Source organism: Battus philenor, unplaced genomic scaffold (assembly GCF_028537555.1).
Source record: "Battus philenor isolate CCGP_79_NKW_IND1 unplaced genomic scaffold, ilBatPhil1.0.hap1 SCAF_22, whole genome shotgun sequence".
Classification (NCBI taxonomy): domain Eukaryota; kingdom Metazoa; phylum Arthropoda; class Insecta; order Lepidoptera; family Papilionidae; genus Battus; species Battus philenor.
Window position 1 is genome coordinate 1,227,389 of NW_027181685.1, and position 25,930 is coordinate 1,253,318.

Below are 25,930 nucleotides of genomic sequence, written 5' to 3' on the forward strand. Positions count from 1 at the left end.
TACTTTTTCCTTTTATAAATACATATATTACTTTCGCTCCGATGAAGCTATAAAAGCCCATGAACTAACAGCATCAACTTCAACTAAAACCAAGTATTAACAGCTGGAATGGTGTGTATAACTCACCAGTGCGCATTCGGAGCGGGTCTGGAACCTGCGCATGCGGCGCATGCGACGGCAGATGGCTCGTTGACCAGCGTACAGCGCGTACACGACCACGCCCCTCCTGTACCGCCCTCCGTGCCCGAAACTAATTAAAAACAAGAGCAATATACAGTCAACATTACATTTGAACATAGAAACTGTATAATAGTGAAATACATATAAACATACCAAATAAATTATATCTAGTTGATGTATGCGACTAATCTTTCAATGTCGTCATAATTCATGCTTCATCATTATTATTATTTCAACCATAAGACCTCCACTGTTGAACATACTCTTTACATTTCTAATAGAGCTAGATCAGTGATTCCCAAAGTTGTCTATATCGACCCCTCGAGGTCTATGACAACCTGCAAGGGGTCTACATCAGCGAAAAAGAATTTGGGGGTCCACGATATTGGATCTCAACACATACACTGATAGTACCTATTTACTTACATCATACTATCTTATAATATCAAAACATTTAAATTTTTTATAAAAGTACCTATGAAGTAAAAATTTTATTATATATGTTAATAAATTTAAGTAAGTTGTAGGATGTTGGCTTTGTGGTCGCAATACATATTGAACTTGTAAAAACCTGAGTCGCAGTCTGAGAGCTTCGCTACCTTGCACTGACTTGTTCAATTCGTCACTCTATAAATACGAATGTGGGACAAATACGTTTATTCGTTTCCCGAATCTTCAAAAGGAAAGTGCTAAGAAAATATTTTAAAAAATACAAACAGAGTATATCATACAAATGTATAAATTAACATGTTTCTACTTTAAGTTTTTAACACTAAACTTCACTACAGTTAGAAATTTACAGGAAATCTATATCAGGTAAGTAGGGGGTCTACCCAACACGGAATAAAAAAGTTTAGGGAACTCTGATCTAGATGAAAGTCACATTTAGCGTTTTACGTCAACCGACAAGGTTCACCAACGTCCTATTGTGTTTCACAGTATAAAAATAATTTCATTACATTATAAACCTTATTTCAATGTAATAAGGTACAATACTAACCGACAGCAAAAAGCAATTCATCACTATTTAGGTCGTGATCCAGCGAAGCGATAGGCACCTGCAACTTCTTGGCAGGTTCATTTCGATTTGGTTCCTTTCCACCACTAGCTTCAGATACATTCGGTCTTGGGCTGTAAAGATTATTAATAAAATAATATTATTTATTTTAAGAAGATTCCATTAAATGTTCAAAATATACGGCACGTTTTAATATGGTTATATTATACATTGTCACTCTTGTCGTATTTTACTACTATTAAAATTTAACGCATATTTTAAATAAGACGTTTATTCCTTAAAAAAAAAAAGAAAAAAAAAACAAACTAAATTTTGAAGAAATAAAAATCCGGTCTCAAATCATACCTTGCACGTTGGTCTCTATCCCGGTCCCGGTCTCGATCCCGGTCCGCAGCTGCGGCGAGAGTGACAGCGTGCGGCGGTCTCGCGCTTCGGCACACGTCACAACGAGCGCCCCACGCGTTATAAGCGAACCAACATTCACTGCATTGCCACATACGCGCGCTGTGTGAGATAGAACATACATTTCATTATGGGCGCGAGCGGGACGGGTAGTATTTTAACAAGTATCACGATTCCTTAACCCTTTCCTTACCGCAGTTCCACCGAAGTGACGCTACTGAACCGGGCATGTGCGCCCATTGCATGACGGTAAGCTGATGTTCGAATTTTCTCATTTGTGTTACATATTTAAATATTTTACTGGTATATTAATTAAAAATTAAGTTAGAATAATTCTTAGTAATGCATTTGGCTGTGATAAATCTTAAAACAGGGATCTACACATAAGCCTACATTACAGTTTAAACGTTCATATTCAGATTGCTGTCTTTTGCAATTTGCACTGAAAACAACGCACATTCTACTTCTATTTATTCATACTGATCTATAAATTGTAAGTAAAACGTATTTTAGTCAACCTTAGTAGATTATTATTCCGGTGACATTTTCTATATATTTTACATTTTAGTTTCTAAACACATGCTACACTTTGGAAGAATTGTTTTTGAGTAAAGGCATTCAATAACATGATTGTACATTTAGACTCAATAACAATGCAATATAAGGAACGGCAAACAGATGCTACCTAACTCAGGCGCTGGTAACGAAAGGGTTAGTGAAAGATAAAGATAGAAGCATGAAATAGATAGAATATATATATAAGACAAACCATATTTATTGTATAATATAAAACTATATTCATCATTATCAACATCACAAACAGGCTTTTCTTTCTTTTTCCTTCTTCAGTTTTTTTATTATCAAATTAAAATGTTCTTTATTTGAATGTTACAAGCACCTTCAATCAATCAACATAAAATGTCAACATTGTTGTCCCTACAGAAAGTTACCACCGGAAGGCAGCTCTGCTAAACCGGCTAGAAACTCAATAGTTGTTCTATACAAATATAGTTTTATAAAGAGTACTTGACAATAATTAGCTTCTCAATTTACTATCAAAATAATTCAAAACCATATCTCTACATTTTTAAACCACTACATTATATAATTTTCATTTCACACTACTAGGTATGAACTTCTATCTATATTGATATAAATTAGGCTGGTTGGCAGACTGCGTCTAGAAGATAAAATAAAATGTGAAGAATAAAAGGAGAGTAATGTAGATGGTGAAGAACAGAAAAGGAGAGAGATGAGAAAACTCAAACCGAATAAAAATATTATAAATAGAATTGATCCTTGTCCTATCATAAAAGGGGGTATGACAGGCCCCAAAAACGGGGCCAATAAACCAGATATATATTTATATATATATATATATATATATATATATATATACACACACATATATATATGCAATCGAATATACTCACGTGGGTTGTGTAGAAGGCACTTTCGACAGCTCCCGTGGATTGTGCGACACTTTTCCAACACTTGGCAGCATATTAAACACTTTACCACTAGGTTCTTTAACATGTGAAGTTCTTAAATTGTTCTGATGCTCACTCACTGGTGATATGCAGTTCTCCGCTCCTAGAAGTTCATCTATCCTCGCGTAGTCACCGTCGTTGATGTCGTTAGAATAGAGAACTTCATTTTGAGAGTTGCTCATGACTGTTTTTGTATCTTGAACGGAGACATAAGAATATCTAGTACCATTATTATTCACTTGCAGTTGGAGATTCAGGTCCTTGTATTTGCCTTTATTTGGGAGAGCGTATATCACACCTTCAGCATTGGTATCCCAACTACACTCTTTATCTATCAACTCTATGTTCCCTTCTTCTATCTTCTTCTCTGCAACATCTTGCTTCTGTTCTACCTTCGCTTCTATGGATTTGTGGTAGTCGCTTAAACTGCGTCTGCTTGATATGACTTTTCCAACTGGTCTGTTCTCGGTATGCTCTGAGAAAGAGCGTCTGTATGTCGGTCTGATCTCAGGGGAGTTCTGAGCTGATATAGACCTTCGGAATGATTCGCCCAAACTCGTACCGGTCTGAGGCCAGTCTGGAACTGTTATCATAACACCTCCAGAAGTTGGTAGAGAAGTTGCACCATCTCTACTGACTGTTTCATGTCTACCAAGAGTTGTGACACTCAAACCTCTCGTGTTGGAGATCCTGGATAGTGGTGACACCCTCGGGGATAGGCAAGCCTCGCAGTGGGTTCTGATTCCTGAATTTTCGAGGGTACATTTGCTGCAAGCCCATTTCTTAAGGTACAATGCCTTGCTCTGTTCTCTCTGGTAATCCTTGACGTAATTCAGCTCCCAGTTCGACTTGCTTTCGTTGCATTTCTTAGGTTTCCTTGTCACGGAGTGCAGGCTACGGAGGAATGACTCCCGTGGGTTATTCTGGGTGGTGTTGAAGCCATATCTCTCTGACACCATAAGACTCGTCGGTCTGTTTATGGTACCCCTAGTTTCTTCAATGTTCCACCACTTTTGCTGGGAGTTGATCACAGATCCATGCGACAGTGATCTGGTGACGCCATGAGCTTGGTCCGTGAGCTGGGTGGGTGAAAGGCGTAATGATTGAAGATCTAGATTTAGGCGGCGACCATCTGCGTAACTCGATGATGGTCTGTATGAAGGAACTGCCAGGGTGTTGGACCTGATCATGGTGTTGTCTGAAATTAAACACGAATAATGTAATAATGTTGTCATGGGTATTCCCCTACAGGTGGACGTGGTCAAGATCGCAGGAAATTCGTTGGATTCGAGGCCTTGATCTTGCAGTGGACCTCTATGGGCTTAAAATGAAGACATCTATACAATATCTGTTACACATACTATTCCTACATAACTTCACCTATATTTTAGCTACAGGACGCCCAGGTCTGGACAAAGGCAACTCACATATTTTTTGGATAGATATGAATTACATCAACCTTCCGGACTTCCTTCGATACCACCTGTCAATCTATGGTCTCCAACCCAAGCTACTTGTACATAAAATCTAATATTAACAGAAACTGAACATTTGCATGCATGACATTGAAAATATCTGTCTAGTATCAGCAAATGCTATAGAAAACTGTGAGCTTGAGGAAGGAAGAAGGATGGAGAGTGACATCATCTCCTCTCTAATGAAAGACAAAGAGTTTCGCCAGAATTTCAGAATTTCAGAGGTATTGCCGAATAATTATAAAGGAGGTAAATATAGTAATAACATAACGAAGGTGTAAGAGAAGAAATTAAAAAAAAATTAAAATTGAAACTGTACTGTGATTTGAAGTGGTGTGGCGAAGGAAGAGACGCAAGGTATGAATAAATTGTAGGTAAATAGTAAGAGATTGATAGGAATGTGAGAAGAATGGTAGAAGAGTAATAGAGCCTGATGAATGGATGAGGATAGTGATAAGAAAACACCAATATAAAAGTCCTTGTCCACAGTATGAGTATGGGAGTGCACAAAAAGGGCACACACATATATATATACATGTATATAAATATGAGGGTAGTTCATTAAATGTTATATAATCTGTAGGTGTACCAAGTTAATATAATAAAACAAGAAAAATAAAATAAAAAAGTAAAATCTAATTCAAAAGAAAGAGAGTTATATATGTTACATAAAAACACCGTACATGAACATACTTATGGCTACATATATGTGTGTGTGTGGGTGTGTGCGTGTGGGTGTGTGCGTGTGGGTGTGTGTGTGCGCGCGTGCGTGTACGTGTGTGTGCGTGCATGTGCGAGTGTCTTGTGCGTGCGTGTGTGTGTGCATTTGTGTGCGTGTGCGTGCGTGCGTGCGTGCGTGCGTGCGGCTGGGTGTGTGTGTGTTCATAGCGATACCTTGAGCTGCTTTTTCCTTGTCAGTCATCCCTGAAGCTTCCTCGTCGTCAGAAAGTCTGAAAATTTAATTAATTCTATATTAATGACATTACAATTATTATTAAATGCTCTAATATTCTTCACACTGTCATGTTATCATGACATCATGGTTCGATTGCCGGAATACAATTTTATATAGTTCACACTTTATTCATAAATGATATAGGAATGCATATGCTCACAAATAAGATTTCCACAGAATGGTTGTTGTTTGAGCATAGGTTGCATGTTCGATTCCCGGGATAAAATCTTGTATAATTCATACTTTCAGCATTAACAGATTGACAAGTTTCCAGAGGATAGACAGCAGCCTTCTCTGTGTACCATAATACCACACTACGATCGTCAACCCGCTGTCCTGGGTTGGTGGTGATGGTATATCTCCTCAGAGATATCTTCGGGGGAGACCTATGCCTTGCATTGGGCGTCTATCGACAGGCATGGTGATAATGAATGAACACGATGTTTTTATTTCACATCCATTATCATCCCCACCATCTAGGAAAGGTGTTTTAACCCTTAATAACCTAGAGTTTCAATTTTGATACCAATCTTTTAAAACGAATGTTCACATTACTATTAGTTTTTTTTATAAGTTGGCTGTACGTATTTTACTGTTGTATAATATTTCTTCCAACGAAATTAAAAAAAAAAAAATCTATTTTTCCCTTCATCTAGACCCTCAAGCAAACACAAAATCACTTTCGTAAATCAGGCTACTAAGGGTTATGTTATCAGGATAATATTACAGGATTTTTTTTCTTTTGTTTTAAATATAGAATTAAAAGTATTTTTTTATGAATCTTATAATAGCATTCAAGAGTTTTTACTTGATCTAAATACGTGGAACTTGGACCATATCAGCCAAGCGGACGAAATAAATTTATGGTATTCATTTTTAATCACTTTACCCTTTAGGGCACGCTGGTATTAAAAATGTCCCACCTTTTTGATGCGTAATAACGCATGGTGGGAGATTTTTCGACTCACATGGAAATAGTTGAATAGTTGCGCGCTCATACATTTTTTTCTGAACTTTACTATTTAATGTAATTAGCAACACCATTAGCAATTGTTAAAAATATACTCGATTGCGCTGGCAAGGTTTATCATCATATGACAGGTTCATCAAGTGTTAAAACCGAAAATTTTTAGTAGTTAATAACAGAATTAAATTTTTATTTTTTATATCATTGTGTATCCTTATTAATAATAACAAAGCAATTTTGTTAAATTTTGAACGAAATAAAATTTCTGTGCAACATGGGTATTTTTATTTTCTAAAATTCCGTGCCTCAAAGGGTTAAATAAAAATGATCATATTTTGATGTATCACTCGTGATATCGCAATTTAATTATACAGGATGATTCGTTATAGATGTAGAAAGTTTGAAAAGGGTTTATGTATAGCTTTATTTGCCGCCAAATAATGTTTAGTACACAGTATATAAAAAACGTAATATGCAAAAAAAGTTTTTTCTCTTTTTTAAAATTCGAATCACATTAAAAAAATATATCTACTATCTATCCCTGAAAACTGTACTGCGTGAAGTTACTGGTAAATAATGTAACATATATAAACACAATTAAATATTATCTGTCGACATATTTCACAGAAAAACCGATTGATTTGTTACCGCTCCGGCGTTGATTTTGTATACTAGATAGCAAAAGGTTGTCGATAACGAAGGTGAATATATTGTTGATTAGAAATAAAAACTTTTTAAAAATGCAATCGTGTGAATTTAACTTAAGAAAGCGACATTACTTTCCATCTAATTAGCATACAATAAATACAGTAATTTTACTTATGATAGAAAAACCAAAACTATATTCAAATTTAAAATATGTTTAATCAAGCAGGTATTTAGTTTTTCTTTAAAATGAAATTTAAAAACATTTGTAAAGATGTGTACATGTATATATATGTGAAAAATAGAAACAAGTGAGATAAATTGACACGGACTAAAGAAGAGTAAGGAAGGTATAATAGAATCTGAATAAATTATTTATTAATTTTGTATCTGTAAAGGCAGTGATTGTAGAAAGGCACCTAAAAATGAGGTCCATATATCAATATGTATCGTCTTTAGCAATTTTTATTTTTGATAACTTTTTCAATATTTTTTATCTATCATTAAATTTAATTTATAATTCTCGAATTAAATATTATCTGTGCTAATTACCCTTATGTTATACTTATAATACTCAAATTTTAATAATTTGTTTTTATGGCTCCCTTTTTTGAGGACAAGTTTTTCGCCCATCCCAAGCATTCCTAGGTAAATAAAATAAAACTGAAAACTGCTATAAATTGTGATAATTCTTAATAAATTATCATATTAAATAAGAAAGTAATATAGCACATAACAACATGGACAAGATTTCACATTCTTTAATGATCACTTTCAAATACTTTTCCTTTTATTTCTATACTCTTCTATCATTCTTCGTATCATCTATCTTTCCTCTACTTTCATTCTACTGCTCCCTTTCATACTAATTTCCATTCATTCATCTCCTCACTTCCTTCGCCTTATGACATCGTGCAACTGGAATGCGTCTGTCCAGCTTATGATTTGTTTTTAAGTTCACGGACCCTTCCGCTCTGTAACTTAGTTCTGATGAAGCTATAAAAGCCTCCGGGCTAACAGCATCAACTTCTACCTAGAATAATTATTCCTTCACCTAGCTCTTCAAGTATCAAAGTTATTATCAAATTTTATCTGCGTTAATTTTTATTTATTTAATGGAATCAGGCGTTACCTTACGGAAGTCCATCCTAAGTAAGAAAAGAACCAATATTTAGCCACTTCCGCACATGCATTGGTAGTCGTGCAACAAAGTGCACCGCCCGCCAGCCCGCTAATAAATGCGTATGCGGCAAACAATGCGAATCACACAACCGCCACCGCCAAATCACTCAACACGTGTTTCACCCCTCCACGGGGCATCTTCAGGAGTTATGTTACACCGATTAGTGCCAAACACAGATTCTCTCATCTCTCTTAGATCTGTGATATTGATCCTTTTCTTAATTTTTAATTATTTATGCTATTTTTATTCTTTTTTATTCTTATTTAAAATGCTTGTTTATAACACGATATCACAATTTCAGTTTTTATTATTTACATAATATTATTTTGTGTTTTTATTATTTCTTCCTAGTTCGTTTTAACTCCATTCTTATAGTAATACTAGCTGATCCCGCAAACGTTGTTTTGCAAAAAAAAATTAATATTTTTATTTACAAATAAAAAATAAGGGTTGATCGTAGAGGGGTGAAAATTTATGGTTGTATGTATTCTTGTATGCTGTATCATAAAAAATAAAAACAAAAAAATTCGTTAAAAAAATAAAAAAATTTTTTTAAGTGTGAACAACCTTTATCACTTAGGGGTATAGAAAATAGATAGTAGCCGATTCTCAGACCTACTGAATACGCATATTAAATTTGGTAAAAATCAGTCAAGCCGTTTCAGAGGAGTTCAAGTTCGAACACCGTGACACGAGAATTTTATATATTAGATTAGACCTCCTACAGCGTACCCTCTACCATACCATTGACCAAAGGACTAGTAAATGATATTTTCTTACTTGTAAACAGGTGCATGCGGGGCGAGTGCGTCGCAGGCCGTGCAGCGCCACGCTGCGGACACGTTGCGGAGCCCGCAGCCGCAGCGCCACGCGCGCCGAGCCAGGGGCGCAGACCCCACGCACGACCATCCGCTGCAAAATACACAAACATCTTCACAACACACAATACAGTCACCACGTTCTACGTTACGAGATCTAAAAGACCTCTAAACTTCTGTTTTATGCGACAAAATCCATGAAATATTTAAAGTTACTTATGTATGACTGAGACAAAAATACATATATTCTTCCTACTTTTAATTTAATTCTATGGCATAATAAGCACAACCTGGAGACTTATTAGATCTCATATTACGTCAGATCTTACATTAAATTTAGTCTTTACTCGAAACAACAAACTCATAGTTCTTTGGAAATATCAACGCAACTAGTGTATTAACATACCTTTCTTTACAAATTCCAAGATCAACTCTATAATCATTTTAGATTCAAATTTAAAATATCTCTATTCAAGTTGGCATTTACATGTTTGAATTGAGAATTATTTTAAAAATATATTTAATAAGCTACCATCGAGGATAATAAGGGTTGGTTTGAATAAGGCTTACCCTAATTCTAAATGAACACAGCAACACTTGGTTACGGAAACCAGACCACAGACAAGACAATGCCTTCTAATACAATTGTCCAATAGAATCTATCAGAAACTGACTATATTTACAGTCTTCCCAAAACCTTAACAAGCTTTGTCCATCTCTAAATTCAAAATTTAATCATATTTTGTATCATATATTATTTTAAAATATAAATAGGAAGCTATTGCTGACTTGAAACACTGATCTGTAGAGAAAAGCCAAACTCAACAGTTTCTCTTTTTAAATAAAATTCAATATTGTCTGATGTGTACATTATAATATCAACCAACTAAATGAATCAACAAACGAAGTACACTCATTTCAATTAATATAAATAACAGCCTTTCTAAAATTCTTATGTCCCATATGTAACATATATATATCTATATATAACTTGTGTCTACTTTAGAATTGCCCCCTTGACAATCAAATTACCCCTCTGTAGGGTGGGCCCCATGTTGGGTAACACTGCTATAATATTCATTTAATTTTAGTTTTAAAACTTAGTAATGGAAGGTCTAAGATATCTACACCTATGGAGTTATTATTAAATTTTTGAAGATTTCATTCTGCATATGCTGGTCTTTGTCTCTAGAATCTTAAGGCTTCAACTTCAACAACCATTTTAACTTACCAATCGTCTAGTTCATTTAAGTTACTTTCGTTTCTCTATTACATATTTACATATATACTCTGCATAACTGGTAACTTTTCTTTCTCCTTTGATATATTCAATCAGAGATATGTTGGACAAAAAGCTGTTAGAGTAAATCCTTTATTGGGAATATCTCTGAATGTAACCAATTTGGTACGGTGTTCCTCTGTCAAAAAGCTGCACCCATAGCCGAGTGTCGACTAGTCATCAACCAAGAAACTTTAACAAACCTCTGGAAGTACAGTTTATTATAATTATGTTAGGTAAACATCATGTGTGGCCTTGGCGATGGATTCGGGGTGATCCGCTATAAGTATGTCCAGGCCGAGAGATGTCAATCTAAATCTTGAGTATTTATGATTGGTGAGGGACTGCAGCTCTAGTCTAAGGAATTTAAGCCACTGAGGCACTGCCATTGCACAGTTTCAACAACAGGCGTTGAAGAAGACTATGGAATTTTAGCTGATAGGAGTCCAGAATAAGCCTTTCGTTACCCCTGCAGAGGAGTATTTCATTAAGGATTTATCCACGAAAAAAAAAAGTAAACATCATGTGTTGAATCAGAAAGTGTTATGTATAAAACTTTACATAAATAATATAAACCAACTAAATCAAGTTAAATTTTCAAATATTTCAGTCATAAAAAAAAAATCACAATATCGATACACTAAAATGAAAACATAAGCTGTCTTAATTACATTACAAGTACTATCTGCTTAACATAAAACACTCTTATCACGAATGTGTTAAATAGCAAGGGGTCGGTGTCTCTTTCTTCAGCCAGTTGTTTTGGGTGATTTTATAAACATTTTAATAAAGTAACTTAACATTATTCTACTTCTAGAGGGAGATGATAAAGAAATTAAAATATAACAAATTTAAACTTTTATACATATGTTAAAAGCTTAAATTTTATTACAATAATTACAAATTTAATTATTGCTTTAATTACAGGAAAACAGATTGCGATGGAATGGCCACATTCAACGAAAACCAGATGACCATGTGGTAAAAACTGCCTTAAGCCTCCCAGAATTCCCAAGAGGGAGAGGGCGTCCAAAAGCTATGTGGTGGTCTAATATCAGAAAGGAACTGGAAACCTTTCAACTTGATGCAGAGACAACCCATAATAGAGTGGCCTGGCACAAATTGACAAGGAGACCCGACCCCAAATAAAGGGAAAAGGGAAGGAAGAAGAAGAAAACATATGTTATATATATGTTAAAAGCTTCTTTTGATGAACATTTTATGGGACATTGTCTTACGATTTGTTTTAATGAAACTAGGATAGTTGACATTGACATAAATAATGTAATACATAGCATATATGTGGTTTAGATTATATTTTATTTAAGCATATGGTAACTTTTGGTTGAAGATGACAATAGAGTGTAAAAAAAAGTTGAAGAACAGTATAACATGTCTATGTCTAAATTTAATAAATATTTAAATGAGATTTGGGTCGAATTTTGTTTTCAAATCACATCTCAAATATATTTAAATCCACAATAAAATACAACAGATTGATATTTCCAATGTTTCTAGTTTCCAGGTTGTATGTCTTCGAGTAGGGCACTTGAAGGTGTGGTGTTCAATTGTAATGTTCAATAATAAATGGGTGAGAAAGTCACCATATTATTTTTGACATTAACAACAATGAAACCTTTTCACAAAGCCCATTAATTTTTAATAACTCTCAGGTTTTATGTCATGGTAAGTTTTTGAACAATAATAAACATGCAATTGTACATATTTTTATAATTAAATTGAAATTACAATAGATAGATATAAAATGAGCAGTTTATTGGAGAATAATTTGCGAACTAGGTAATAAATTATATCTATTTCCAAGACATTATTTGCCAAATAAGCTGTCTGCAAAACTAAGTAAACATCCGACATCCTTTCCACAAAACTCAAGAATGTGAGGGTCATCAGACGGTCACAGCATGACTTTTGGGTTAGGCTCCAAGAGAATCGCTGCTGACCAGAGTACTATCTCAGACTTACAGACTCCCGAAATCAACTCTTAGATAAGTCAATAGAATAAGAAATATATTCTTGTATTACTTTTTTAAAAAGTCTCAGATTTATAAAACTTGACTAGTTAGTGTTTTATGTATGTATTTATATGCCAAATTCTAGATAAATAAGCAGAAAGAACTTTTTTTCCACTTATACATAAGAATAATCAAATGTCTCTTTTGGCAACATATAACATTTGACTCCATATACAGAACATAGTGATCTTATCATTATCTTCATATCAGCTGTATGATGTCCACTGCTAGATATGGGACTCTGCTATGGATTTTTTCAAAATCATAATATTCTTTATTCAAATAGCGTATCATCATCTTTTAAATCAATCATCATAAAATATTGGTATGGTTGTCTTCGCAAAAAGCTACTACTAGCTTGGAAAGCAGTTCTGCTAAGAGACAGTGAGAAACTGCAATTTCCAATAGGACCACATTCCGCTTGGTAGACCGTAGTCTTGCCCCCAGAAGTTTAAGGTTCCAGCATACATCTGTTCTATGTGCTGTAGTATGGTGGTTACTAATCTTGTCAATATATTCAAAATGACTAAATTTTAAAAATGTGTATATAGCTGATATTTTGACAACTATTATATTATAATAGATCACCCTTAAAGAGAAATCAACTGTTACATACATATTAGGGGGACCAGAAAGTAATGTCATTTCTGTTGTCATATTTTACAGAAAAACCGATTTTTACCACTCTGGCATTGAAAATTTTATATTATTTTAATTGAAGCAGAATATACTGTTGATTAGAAAAAAAACTTGTTAAAAATGTAGTCATGTGAATTTAACTTTAGAAAGCGACATTACTTTTCGTTCCCCCAAAAATAAATGCTACTCTATCGAAAGTATAATTAGATTTATTTATTATATAGTAACTATATGAAACGAGAATTAATTGTGATGAAAAAGATCTGGATATATAAATAAACTTCAGTTTATAATGAAGTAAATAAAAACTAAATAAATATGATAAAAATGAAAGTAAATAACAATGTATAAGGAACAGCGTATCGCTACATACCTACAATCATAGTGTACCTAAAACATCGCTAGCAGTGAATGAATAATAACATACGTCCATTACAATAACAATTTCAATCGATAATTATGATAATAAACTAATATTAAATGAATCTATTATCACAATAGGGCGAAGTTTATAACCTAAATATAGGCGGAGAAAAATCGATATCTTCTGACATTTCTAACAATGGTTGTAATGCAAAATTGCGCACCTATTGAAGTTGCTCGTGGTGGGTATGACGATGTTCTCTGACCCTGGTGTGGTGCCGCCGCTTTTGGTCCTCGAGGCGTACTCCGACGAGGAATCCCCAGTAAAATAACGCTTCTGCGATCCACTGTCATGACTCGAAACTCTCTTTGTACCACATTTTAAACATTTCACACTCTCCGTTGGGTTGATCTGACCGCACGCCTGACAATGCCACTGCAGCACCGACGCGATGGAGCCCATCTTAATCCACACATGGCTATTTAACCATACGGAGCTTCGTTTATACAAACAATTCACTGCTCGAGAAAAATGAAAACAGCTGATCCACCATGTTGTTTGTATATAACTCTTTTTCACAGAGGTTGCTATTTAAAAAAATCAATCGATGTTTATTGGCATCCAATATTCAAATATTAACAGTTACTCCATTCACTTTAATTAATTAAACATATGATTAACTGATAAAATTGAAACATTCATTGCATAATAACAAACTGATCAAAAATGCGATTATAGTACCCTGTCATCTATTGATAATTTATGTGAAACTTCAACAAAATAATAATGGAATTCCTACGAAAGTGTTTGTTTTATTCAAAACAATTAAGAGATCAAAAACAATATAGTTTTAAAGGTAAAATATAATTTTTGATATATATAGCTTTGATTTATATATCGAATATCATACTCTAATTTAAATTTTAACTGCAGTGTACAACGTTAACATTAGAGGGCATGATTATAATTTTATACAAAAGTTTTTCGCATAAAAATTTTAATGAATCTATTGAGTTTTATATTTAACAAAATGAAACATTAGATAAATTAAATTAACATTAGATACATTAAATAAATTCTCCGTATTTTATATTCTTTTCTTTTGCAACACAACAATCGAGTCTTTTCGGCAATGAAACGTAAGGTAACGTTTACTATTGTTGCTTTGACAACTTTTTATTATAATTGTAACTAATCATCTCAAACAGTTGATACATAAAAAATAACACAATAAATATATATACTTAAATGTCACATCGAAATACATTGGTGGTATTTTTCATAACACTGTGTTACATATTGTCAAACTTGTCGCTAAAAAGTACAGAGGCTAAAATCAATAACTATTTTGATTTAATTTAATATTGTTTAATAAACACGCTAGAAAAAATATAAATAGTTGCATAATAGTAAATAAAAGAGTAAAATAAGCTGTCTTATCACACGAGGCCATTTATTGCAGACAACCATGGGAAGGAAACAGTAGACAGTCAACGTCTACATATAGATAAAATAGACATATATATTCCCACATGGGTTTAGCAAATATGTTTTAAATATACATAAAAACATCAAAATTATTTGTCTCAAAAAGAATAAAGAAACAGATAATGAAAATGATAGATAATCATTGGTCTAGTTACTTTTACCTACACAAAACGTATTTAGATAGGTCAATTTAAAATTAGAATCCAATAAATTAATTTTAATAATGTTTAATTTGACGATACTAGATGGCGCTGTACGAAGTTGCATCACGCTATGGTTATGCCGTTGGCGCAGAATGACCACGCCGTTAATGTCTAGTTGTATTCGTGCCTCAATCTATTGAGTAAGGAAATTATTGGGCCTTGGTAACGCTTGGCAATGTCCTTTTAGGGCGACCGAATTTTTATAGGGTACAGGTCGTCCCGTGAGTCGCTTGCCTACTTTGCGAGCGATTCCGGTGAAGCGATTTACCCTGACTTTCTAATTACACATTCAGAAGAAGAATGAAGAATTTCTAACTGTAGTGAAGTTTAGTGTTAAAAACAAAAGTAAAAACACATGTTAATTTATACATTTATTAATTGAATTTATATTAAAACTACTCAAAATAAAATTTTGTATCTGTTATGTAAGATATACGTAACATATTGAGAATTTTTTATTTCATAGGTACTTTTATAAATAATGTAAATATTTTGATATTATAAGATAGTATGATGTAAGTAAATAGGTACTATCAGTGTATGTGTTGAGATCCACTATCGTGGACCCCAATTTTCATTTCATGGACCCCCAAATTTTTTTTCGCTGACGTAGACCCCTTGTAGGTTGTCGTAGACCCCTAGGGGTCGATATAGACCACTTTGGGAATCATTGCACTAAATGATAGTGTGAATGCGGCCTTCCAATTTAATAAAGCTGGCTTCTTAAACTTTTATCATTCACGACCCAATTTATGATTGCGAGTTTCTTGACGACCCCCTACAAATATAAAAGAAAAACAAATTTATATTTGTTGATGATTTATTTATTAGGTAAAAATATACATAGAAAATATTTAGTTTTAGAATTCGTTTTGAAACATACAAAAATCTAAAATTAAAAAATTGCTTAAAAAATTATAAAATTGTATTTATATTAGTATATTAGTTTATTATTTATTAACCTTCAACAAATGCGCGTGTCTAGACGCTGCAAGTCCACTGTATTCCGCTAACTCTAGTGATATTATGAAATGGTATATATATATATATATATATATACATATATATATATATATATATATAAATATTTGACATAAAATCTCTCGACCCCAGAATTTTGCTACGCGACCCTAAAATATAGTATATACTATTAATTTATTTTATCGACTTTAGCAAATATCACCTTTTTTTTCTATTTCTGAGTTTGTTTTTTTTTTTTGCAGTCTGCATCTCTTTTCTGTCGAATTTTAGGAATGATAGGCGCAGGTTGTTGTCGCCCATAAAAGAAATACTCCTTTCTTTACCTTTTTTCTAACTCAACCTTGAGGTCAAGATGGAGTTGATAGCCGGCGAACTATTTATATTGTTTTAGAGTGATTGTAACTTAAGAAACTACCTGTTTTATTTCTTCGATTAAATTTTACAAATTATGTCAATGTGTAGGGTTGGACATAAACATAGCTTTGAATAAACCTACTATCTTTCTCCATTGAACATATTTCCCTCGTGTGTCGTGAGCAATATTTATCAGTACAGTATTGGTTTAGTACTGTACATAAATTTAAATTTTCATGTCTCCATGAGTGGAAACACGTGGTTGCATGTCGCACGAATATCTTTCAATGCGTTCTACATTCGATCGTATATGCACTTTTATATTTTATTATACAGTATAATACGTTTTACACTCAACATTTTACACTTATTTACAAACATTTGGTATAATAATTTTTTTTCTAATAGAATGGGACTGGCCAATTACTTCTATCACTGCAAATTCTGCAAGGACAGATAATAAACTAAAATAAATTGTGATATCTTGTAATTCGAATTTTATAAACACTTTTTCTTACATATTTAATGGATTCAGGCGTTAGTTTGCGGAAGTCCATCCTAAGTAAGAAAAGGACTAATATATAGCTACTTCCGCTGTATGTTACTCGGTGGTTGGCACTAATTGGTGGAACATTACTCCTGATGATGCCCCGTGGTGGGGTGAAACACGTGTTGAGTGGTTCAGCTGTGTGTAATTTGTAGTCGTGTAATTTGCATTGTTAACCGCATGCACATTTATCAGCGGGCTGGCGAGCGGTGCATTTTATTGCACGACTACTGCTACATAGCGGAAGTAGCTATATATTAGTCCTTTTCTTACTTTTTGTTACTATATTATTATTACGTTATTTAACATTTCTAAAATAATTTATTTTCACGATTGCTTTTACTTGTATAGAACAAGGTTATTGTACAGTGAATTTCTATATAAATTGGTCACAATGGTTCAAAGGCTGAGACACATATGCCGCAGACGTTTGCAATATAACGATGCTTTTGCTTGCAGAAATTTCAGTTTTGAAGTTACTAAGGTGACAGGTGACAGCTATATTTATTATATATATATATATATATATATATAGTATATATATAATTATATATATATATATATATATATATATATATATATATATATATATAGTCAGATGAACGAAGTTTATTTATTTATGTATATTGTTACATTTCAGGATAGAGCTCAAATTAAAATGCAACCTGTACCATGGATACATACCGATTATTCGCGAAACATTACTTAACTCCACGAACACAGCTTATCTTCCATGCCTGGTGATGTACCGACTATCACTTTTTATCGCTTCCTATCGCTGACGCGGCATTAGAAGACCAACTCTCGACTTTTTTTAAGATCGGTCCTGAAATACTGCTGGCAGATAATATCTAGACGGTCTGACGCTGTGTGGGTAGTTAAGATAGTCCGTATTTTATTTCACGTCTCCACTTGCCAGCAGCATTCAAAGTTACAATAAATCGAGAGAAACTACTCTACCTGCACAGTTTTAATTCGCGCCGTCAGCCCCGATTGGCTCGTTAGTGGAGTTCGTCCTATGCTCCCGGCGGTCTTCTTCGTTTATGATATTTAATCTGTCGTCACAATATAATGATCTGTTTTGATGTTTATTGTATTAGCAATAGTATGTCCCAAAAATAATACGATTTGATTGAAAATAGTGTTAACGTGAGTTATTCTTTAATTATCTTTTACAAATATTATTAATATACTAGTTATAGTAATTAATTTCAAAGCAAGGAACAATGGAGAGGACTACATATGGAGTTTAACCGCGAGGTCGTATCGGACGTAGCTCGAAGAATTTTTGTCCGAAGTGGCAGTGGGGGGCGTTGGTCGTGAAGTTGACGGCTCTTGGAGCTGAAAGGTTCTCGAACGATCACGAGCCGATTGACGCGTGTGGATATGCCCTCCACTAGATCAGCCGACAACATAGTTTAGGTCGCGGGAGGTCACTTGGGCGATCCGTGGTTGGATCCGGATCCCACTTCGGCTCGCCTGTGGTCCACGCTGCCATCCTAACCCGCAAGCACACTCCAGCAACACACCCCGTCAAAGCTCTACCGCGAAGAGCCTTAATAACATGCGAGCGTCCCCGCGCAACTGGTAGGCGCCTCCCCAGCTTTTAGTTTCTAATTTAAATCTAGTTCACTGACCCTTCCGCTCCGTGAACTCAGTACCGATGAAGCTGTAAAAGCTTTCGGGCTAACAGCATTAACATCTTCAGAAATAATAGAATAGAGAGGGCATTGAATATGGGCAGCGCATGATCGATTATGGATTCTATCTTTGGGGGAAGCCTATTCCATGCTCTGGACATTAAAAGACTTTAAAGAAGAAGTTATAAAAAGCCTTTATTCGTGGTCGCCGAAATTACCGCTGCCATTTCAGACGAGCAATACTTCTAGCTACATTGTATTTGGTATACAGAATTAAAATCTTTTATTAGATATCTTACCTTCAAAGGTAATCATTTGATGACGTCACTAGAGAAGGTACCTCAATATAAACTTTTTTCAGAGGGATTTCGTGTAATGGAAAAAATATCCCCTGTGACGTATGGGAAAAGTTTGTTTTTCGATCACTTAGTTATCCCGTAAAACTCTAGAGTTACATGTGAAAGTAAATTTTGGGTCTTTGTTTTACTGTAGATAATTTTATTTTCATGTGTATTGAATATATAAAGATATGTTATAATAATATAAGAGTTTAAATAAAGACATTGATATATATATATGACTTGTTTTTGTTAACACAACACCTAAGTAATTAATAATAATTGGTTTAAGTTGTAAAAACTTTAAAGTGCTGAAAATATAAATCATTTTCTATCAATTCATTTATGTAAAACTATATATAAAAATCAGTGGTTTAATATATAATAAACAATGTAATGTACTTTATATTAATAATAATTGTTTACTATTTGTCTTTGTATAATTTGTACTGCCAGAATTTATTAGCATCTCGCAAATTAATAGCAAAAAATATTAATGTGACATATTTCAGAGTGATCACTTATTACTTTTTACCTACTTCTACTAAAATTTCTCACAGTCAATACTTCTTCCCATATGTGATTATTGTAAATGTCAGCTATCTAGACCTCACTAAAAACTAATTAAATATCTAATAGATTCAGGCGTTACTTTGCGGAAGTCCATCCAAAGTAAGAAAGGGACTAATATATAGCTACTTCCGCTATATAGCAGTAGTCGTGCAATAAAGTGCACCGCCCGCCAGCCCGCTGATAAATGCGCGTGCGGTAAACAATTCGAAACACAACTACCATTGTTAAATCACTCAACACGTGTTTCAGCCCTCCACGGGAGATCCTCAAGAGTCGTCACACCGACCAGTGTCAAACGGTGTTTGGCACTAACTCGCATTGTTTGCACGACTACTGCTACATAGCGGAAGTAGCTATTCCTTTTCTTACTAACTAAATAAACTTGAGCGCCTTCAAAACTTCTGTATTCTTTTCATGTTTGGACTCCGAAATATGATCATTTTTCCGAATTTCGCGTTAAGCTCAATTGGTTACCCATAAGGCTTCACCGAAATGTTCACATTCTTTATCTACTCTGTAATATTCTTTTCAATTTGCTCACTCCAACTTATTAAGGTTTCATTTTATTTCCGCGATCTCAATTACGCCGCATCTAGCGTCTCTTGGCATTTATAGTATTATCAAACAAATAAAATAAACAAATATAATAAAAGACTTCACTGAACGGCTTTCTATGAAGGTCTAGTTTTTACTTAGTTCGTCGAATAGATGGAGAACTTTTTGCGACACACTTTGATTAATAGGATAGCTCGGAGCTTTCCATTTGGCTATTACTAGGTCCTCTTCAATTAAAGGCTCCGGTCGCTTTTAAGCTACGGAACGAAAGCCTCGGGATTAGATTTTTGTTGCTCTCTACTTCATAGTAGCACTTTTATTTAATTTTAAATGGAAATTCACTGAATATATGAAAATTTTACTTTTTCTTCTACATTAATATTAAAAAAGAATGCCCACTGATGGACATAAGGCTCTCTCATACAAGGGTGGCTTAACCTATAGTGCAGGGTGTGCAATGCACACGGGCGCCGCCTTTAAGAGCAACGTCTTGGAATCTATCGCGGTTCGCCGCTTAGTTTCGCAACAGAGATGTGCTACAGGCATAAAAACAATGAGTGTTATTCTGCCGTCATAAGAAGAAAGGCTGTAACTAATACCATACATAGCTATACCTACTTATAAAATAGCTTGTTGGAATATGAAAAAAACTTTCTAGTTACGACGACAATGTTAATAGTTATAGCCGGGAGGGGGGGTCAGGCCTAGGGGGCCGCCAGGGTTTCATTGCACACGGGCGCTACACGAGCTAAAGCCGCTCCTGCCGATATATTTCTAATATGCTTGAAGCTGTAAACAGTATTACTCTACTGTAGAATAAGACAGTTCAAAACAGTTCAACAGATGGCGCTGTACCGGCTGAACTATCAGCGGCTACTTAAAAGAGATTAGTACTCAACGGCGTCATATTCCTGTAATGTTTTTTTTTAATAAATTTTAAGGACCTGTCATTTCCCTGTCATGTTTTGGGACAGGGATTTTGATTTCGATCCACAAGATTTTTAAAGTGTTTTAGTTAAGTGAAAGTTGCGATCGTATGTCGCGGTTTTGATTATATATACATACATACACACACAATCACACACACACACACACACACACATATATATGTATATATATATATATATATATATATAACTCAATGGGAACTTTTAATGGTGGAAAGGAGTTTTAATAATTAGTTAGTGACTTTAGGCGGCTTTATATGTATATATAAATATATATATATATATATATATATATATATATATATGTATGTATGTATATAAGTGTGTGTATGTGTGTGTGTGTATATATATTTATAAGCATATAAATATTTAGCTACTAAATAAGTTATAGAACAGTTTTATCTCCCATCTACCAAAACCGTACCGCATAAATTCACTAACCAATTATTAAAACTCCTTTCCACCATTAAAATTTCCCATTGAATTTCCACCCACATGCATTAGCTCTCAATTGCAAACAATGTTTACAGTTCCCATAGAAAAGCATCTCCCTTCCTTATTTTCCATTTAACTGTACATTATTAATGTTAACTGCTTGAAACACTCTAGAGGAGACGATAGAAAAATGTTGTACTCGTCTCATATAAAGAGGAAAAACGAAAATAAATGTGTGAAGTTTCATATAGATTATATACTGTAAATAGAAGAAGATTAATTGAATCTAATTTAAATAGAAGAAAATTAATTGAATGTAATAAGAGCAATTAGAGCAATAATAGCTTAGCGGTAGAAGACTGTGACTTGCAATTGTGGGTCGCGGGTTCGATTTTAGAGAACTATATAGAATTGTCACTGCTCACAAAAATATTTTCATGATTTAGGTAACACCTTTCTCTGCATACCATATACCACGCTGCGATCACCAACCCATCTGCCAGGCGTGGTGATTATGATATATAACCTATTTATATATAGCGTGATCTATGTCTAGTTTATAAGTTTTTACGACTGTTATCACTCTGTAACATGTTACATTGATCTATTATTCATATTTAAATGCGACATGCCAATAACATCTCGCAGAACAAAGATTTTCATATATTAAACATATAGTAATTAGAATTATGAAAAGTCTTTTTTAATGTTATATATTATACAGTGGCGTAGCTAGGGGGTGGCGAGCGGGGCGGCCGCACCAGGCACCACAAGCAGGGGGGGCACCAAAGTTGAAAATAATTTTTTGGAATTTTTTTTTTATTATTTTGAACCAAAAAAAATATTTTAACTACTTTCTGAATAACTAAGTTCTGAATTTTGAAATTATTTAGACTCTTTAGGGGGGGGGGGACCCAGCCCCAAACTGCCCTAGGCCCCAAATACCATAGCTACGCCACTGATATTTTACTTCTGAAATTATTGATTTTAAGGTAATAGGAAAAATATTCAAAAGTATAAATAAATAAATGAATAATAAAGATAATAAACAAGCCGTGATATCATTAATGTAAATTAGAAGCAGTACAGATAATAGTTAATAAGCCTTTCGACGATTCTTATGAATGGTTCTGTCTTATTTCAAAATAAAGTAGGAAAGGAATAAAATCCAATATCCTAAATGTAACGCTTTATAAAGTACATAGTTAGAATTTATTAGTCTAGACTCCAGTTGTCCAGTGTAAATGAAACAACTGAGATGTTTACGATACCTTCTCTTGCAGCTGTTTGTAAAGTCAATACAAGTATTTAGATCGCATAGAATTTCACTTCTATCTGTGTTATGTTTCCCTGGTATATAAAAATCAAAACATCTAATAATTATGTGCTACAATAATAATGAAATGTAAAAGAAAACTAAAGTAGACAATTAGGCTTTTTTTAGATCATAAATATCAATCACAAGTGTATGTAATAAAAAGGAATGACAGAAAAAAAATAATAATTAAAAGCAAATAGCTGCCAGCAATATCCGCAGAAGAATAAAAGTCTCAGAAGTAGTTCAAAGAAATGCATGGATTTATTTACCGTATCTAATAGATTCAGGCGTTACCTCGCAAAAGTCCATCTTAACTAAGAAAGGGACTAATATATAGCTACTTCCGCTATGTATCAGTAGTCGTGCAATGGAATGCACCGCCCGCAAGCCCGCTGGTAAATGCGCGTGCGGTAAACAATGCGAAACACAACTACCACCGTTAATCTACTCTACACGCGTTTCACTCCTCCACGGGGCATCCTCAGGAGATGTTAGAATGAATGTACTATAGGCGGAGTAGGTATACAAAGAGGATACAGGTCAGCACACTCTTGAGGAGTGCTTTGGAAAAGCTGCGCCGAGAATTCACTGACACTGTGGAGAATGATCTCTCGTTACCAGGCTACCATAAGGCAGAAGAACGGACAGTCATGGAGCGCTGGTATAACATAACTTTCTGCGATGTGATATAAAATAAAAATAAAGAAATTGTAATAGTTAAGGTATGAGGAGAAGAAAGAATGGTATCGAATAAAAAGGTAAAAGGTAAAATGAATAAGAAATGGTAAAATAGAAGAATTGTAGAAAGAAAGAAAATAAAGGAATGAAAGATCATAGGAGGAACGATAGAAGAGTGCGGAAATAAAATCATTACATGAAGAAATAATTAAATAAAAACAAAGTCCCTGTCTCAAAATGGATAGGGGTACGAGAGGTCATAGCAAGGGCCATAAAAAAACCTTCTGCGAAAAAATTATGTTGCAGAAGGAGGCTGCAGAGAGAGAGAGAGACAGAGAGAGAGATAACGTCTGAAATCCCCATCTGCAGATAGAGACCTGGACGTCGGAAGGTGTTATACCGCTCCTTTCTGTAACCCCTTAACATGGCAATGTTGATATTCTGGGTAATCCGCCGCAAGTAAGGAGTTGAGACACTAGGCCACCGCCGTTGAACCCTTTATTTATTAAGAAAGGGACTAATATACAGCTACTTTTGCTATGTAGCAGTAGTCAAAATTACGGTGTTTGGTACAGGTCGGTTTAACATATCCTGATGATGCCCTAAACACGTATAGAGTGAATTAACGGTGGTAGTTATGTTTCGCATTGTTTACCGCACGCGCATTTATCAGCGGGCTGGCGGGCGGTGCACTTCATTGCACGACTACTGCTACATAGCGGAAGTAGCTATATATTAGTCCCTTTCTTAGTTAGAATGAACTTCCGCAAGGAACGCCTGATTCTATTAAACCTTTATTTATTTTTTATAACTTTTAAATTTTATTCTGGTAGAGTCTATCTCAGTTACAACGATGACGGTTGCACTTAGAGATACTGGTGTAGTATTGTGTATGTTTGCGAAGCGAGGACTACTCAATGGTCACACTAGCCATATTCTATTGATATGCACTGTCAGCCGTTGCTTTTATAGCTTCTTCGAACACAGACCTTGAGGATCTGAAATCCGTGAGTTAATAAATAAAACAATCTACTTCAGATATCTCACCTGATGTATCGCATTGACTGATAAATCTCTTCTCTGTTTTCAGAGAAAAGTGTGAACCTTTTCTCCGAATATATTTTTGCTGAATCGATATTGTAGTTGGTAGTGTATTGGTTTGAGTCGCTGGTGTGTGACGTCATGCAAGCGATGGCAAATTTGACGATGGGAAAACACTGGACGCAGGTAAAGCTATACCGTTAATGGTGTCGATCATTACATGAAACTTATACCTTGCACTAATATCAAATAGAATTTTTAATACGTTGTACAAAAATTAAAAATTCTCATTTTAAGAACGTAAATAGATTATGGTTGTCTGTAAGAGATTGCCATGTGTGATAAGACCACCCATTGTACTTTTCTGTATATCATTGTATCTGTATATTATGTATCTTATCGTGTACAATAAAGAATATTAAAATAACTAAAATAGATTGTACCTGAAATATTAATTTCGTAGCGCTCCGTTGCGACGAAGCCGTGAAAAGGTAAAGTTTTTTATTAAATTTTTACAAAGCCTTCATTAGTCAGGTAAATTACGTTTTATCTTATAAATATATGTAACACACCAGCTTATATGTAATAAAGGTTAGTGTAAATGTAGTGTGTATGTAGTAAAAGTTTTTATAATACTTTATATAAGAAGTATATATACTTAAATAACACTTAACCCCTAATATCTTTTATTTATTTTATATTTTTACTGTATAAAAGACATTTGTAGATATTCCCAGGATTTAACTAGTAAAAAAGTGTACGAAAAATATTCAGCTAAATCATTTATTTCCCAGAAACTATTTTCGTTTCTCCGAATCCCGGAGAGAGGCTTAAACTTTCTATTTGCCGACAACTTGTTGCTTATTTGCTGACTAAGCAGAGCTTTCACTTCAAACGTTTTAATTCCAAGAGCTTTCGCCTTACGAATCTGTTTGTTATATTGAATTTACTTCTTATCACTTTATTATGAAACTATATCACACAAACATATTCCTCATCATATTATTCTACCATTAGATCATAACAACAGGCGAGACAGAGGTTAAGAGGTTAAAGTTTTTAACTTAATATTATTTAGTTTCGTTAGATTAGTTATTAACTGTTATAATATGTTATATATTCCGCTCTCATTCCGAGATCGAGGCAGATAAGAGGACTGAAGAAGGCAGCATTGCCTCCCTCTTGGGCGACACTACATATTGTCCTATATTTCTAGAAATTTCCAAAAAAAGTAGTACATTGAGTGTGTCAAATGGGACTAGAGATGCGATCGCAAGATTCGTCGAAGTGGCCAATACGGCAACCACACAGACACTGGCACACAACCTGAGGCTGGTAATATGAAGTAAGGTTGAGAAAGTAAGATGGAATTGTAGAATGATAG

At 34.2% G+C, this 25,930-nt stretch overlaps 1 protein-coding gene and 1 non-coding gene across 2 annotated transcripts in view; one reads left to right on the forward strand and one right to left on the reverse strand.

Moving 5' to 3' along the window:
* Window positions 1-14,006, reverse strand: part of sol (small optic lobes) — a 33,618-nt gene extending 19,612 nt beyond the window's left edge. Inside the window, exons 1-7 of the mRNA XM_068766865.1 lie at window positions 13,672-14,006; window positions 9,096-9,227; window positions 5,460-5,515; window positions 3,034-4,288; window positions 1,544-1,702; window positions 1,181-1,311; window positions 127-250 (exon numbers count right to left, since the gene is read on the reverse strand). Of these exons, the coding sequence (XP_068622966.1) occupies window positions 127-250; window positions 1,181-1,311; window positions 1,544-1,702; window positions 3,034-4,288; window positions 5,460-5,515; window positions 9,096-9,227; window positions 13,672-13,910 (2,096 nt within the window). The 5' untranslated portion in view covers window positions 13,911-14,006. The remainder of the gene's footprint in view (window positions 1-126; window positions 251-1,180; window positions 1,312-1,543; window positions 1,703-3,033; window positions 4,289-5,459; window positions 5,516-9,095; window positions 9,228-13,671) is intronic.
* A 1,256-nt stretch (window positions 14,007-15,262) lies between these two features.
* LOC137923875 (U12 minor spliceosomal RNA) lies at window positions 15,263-15,410 on the forward strand. The gene has a single exon (XR_011107582.1). It is a non-coding gene; the product is annotated as a U12 minor spliceosomal RNA (small nuclear RNA).
* Window positions 15,411-25,930: the final 10,520 nt, after the last annotated feature.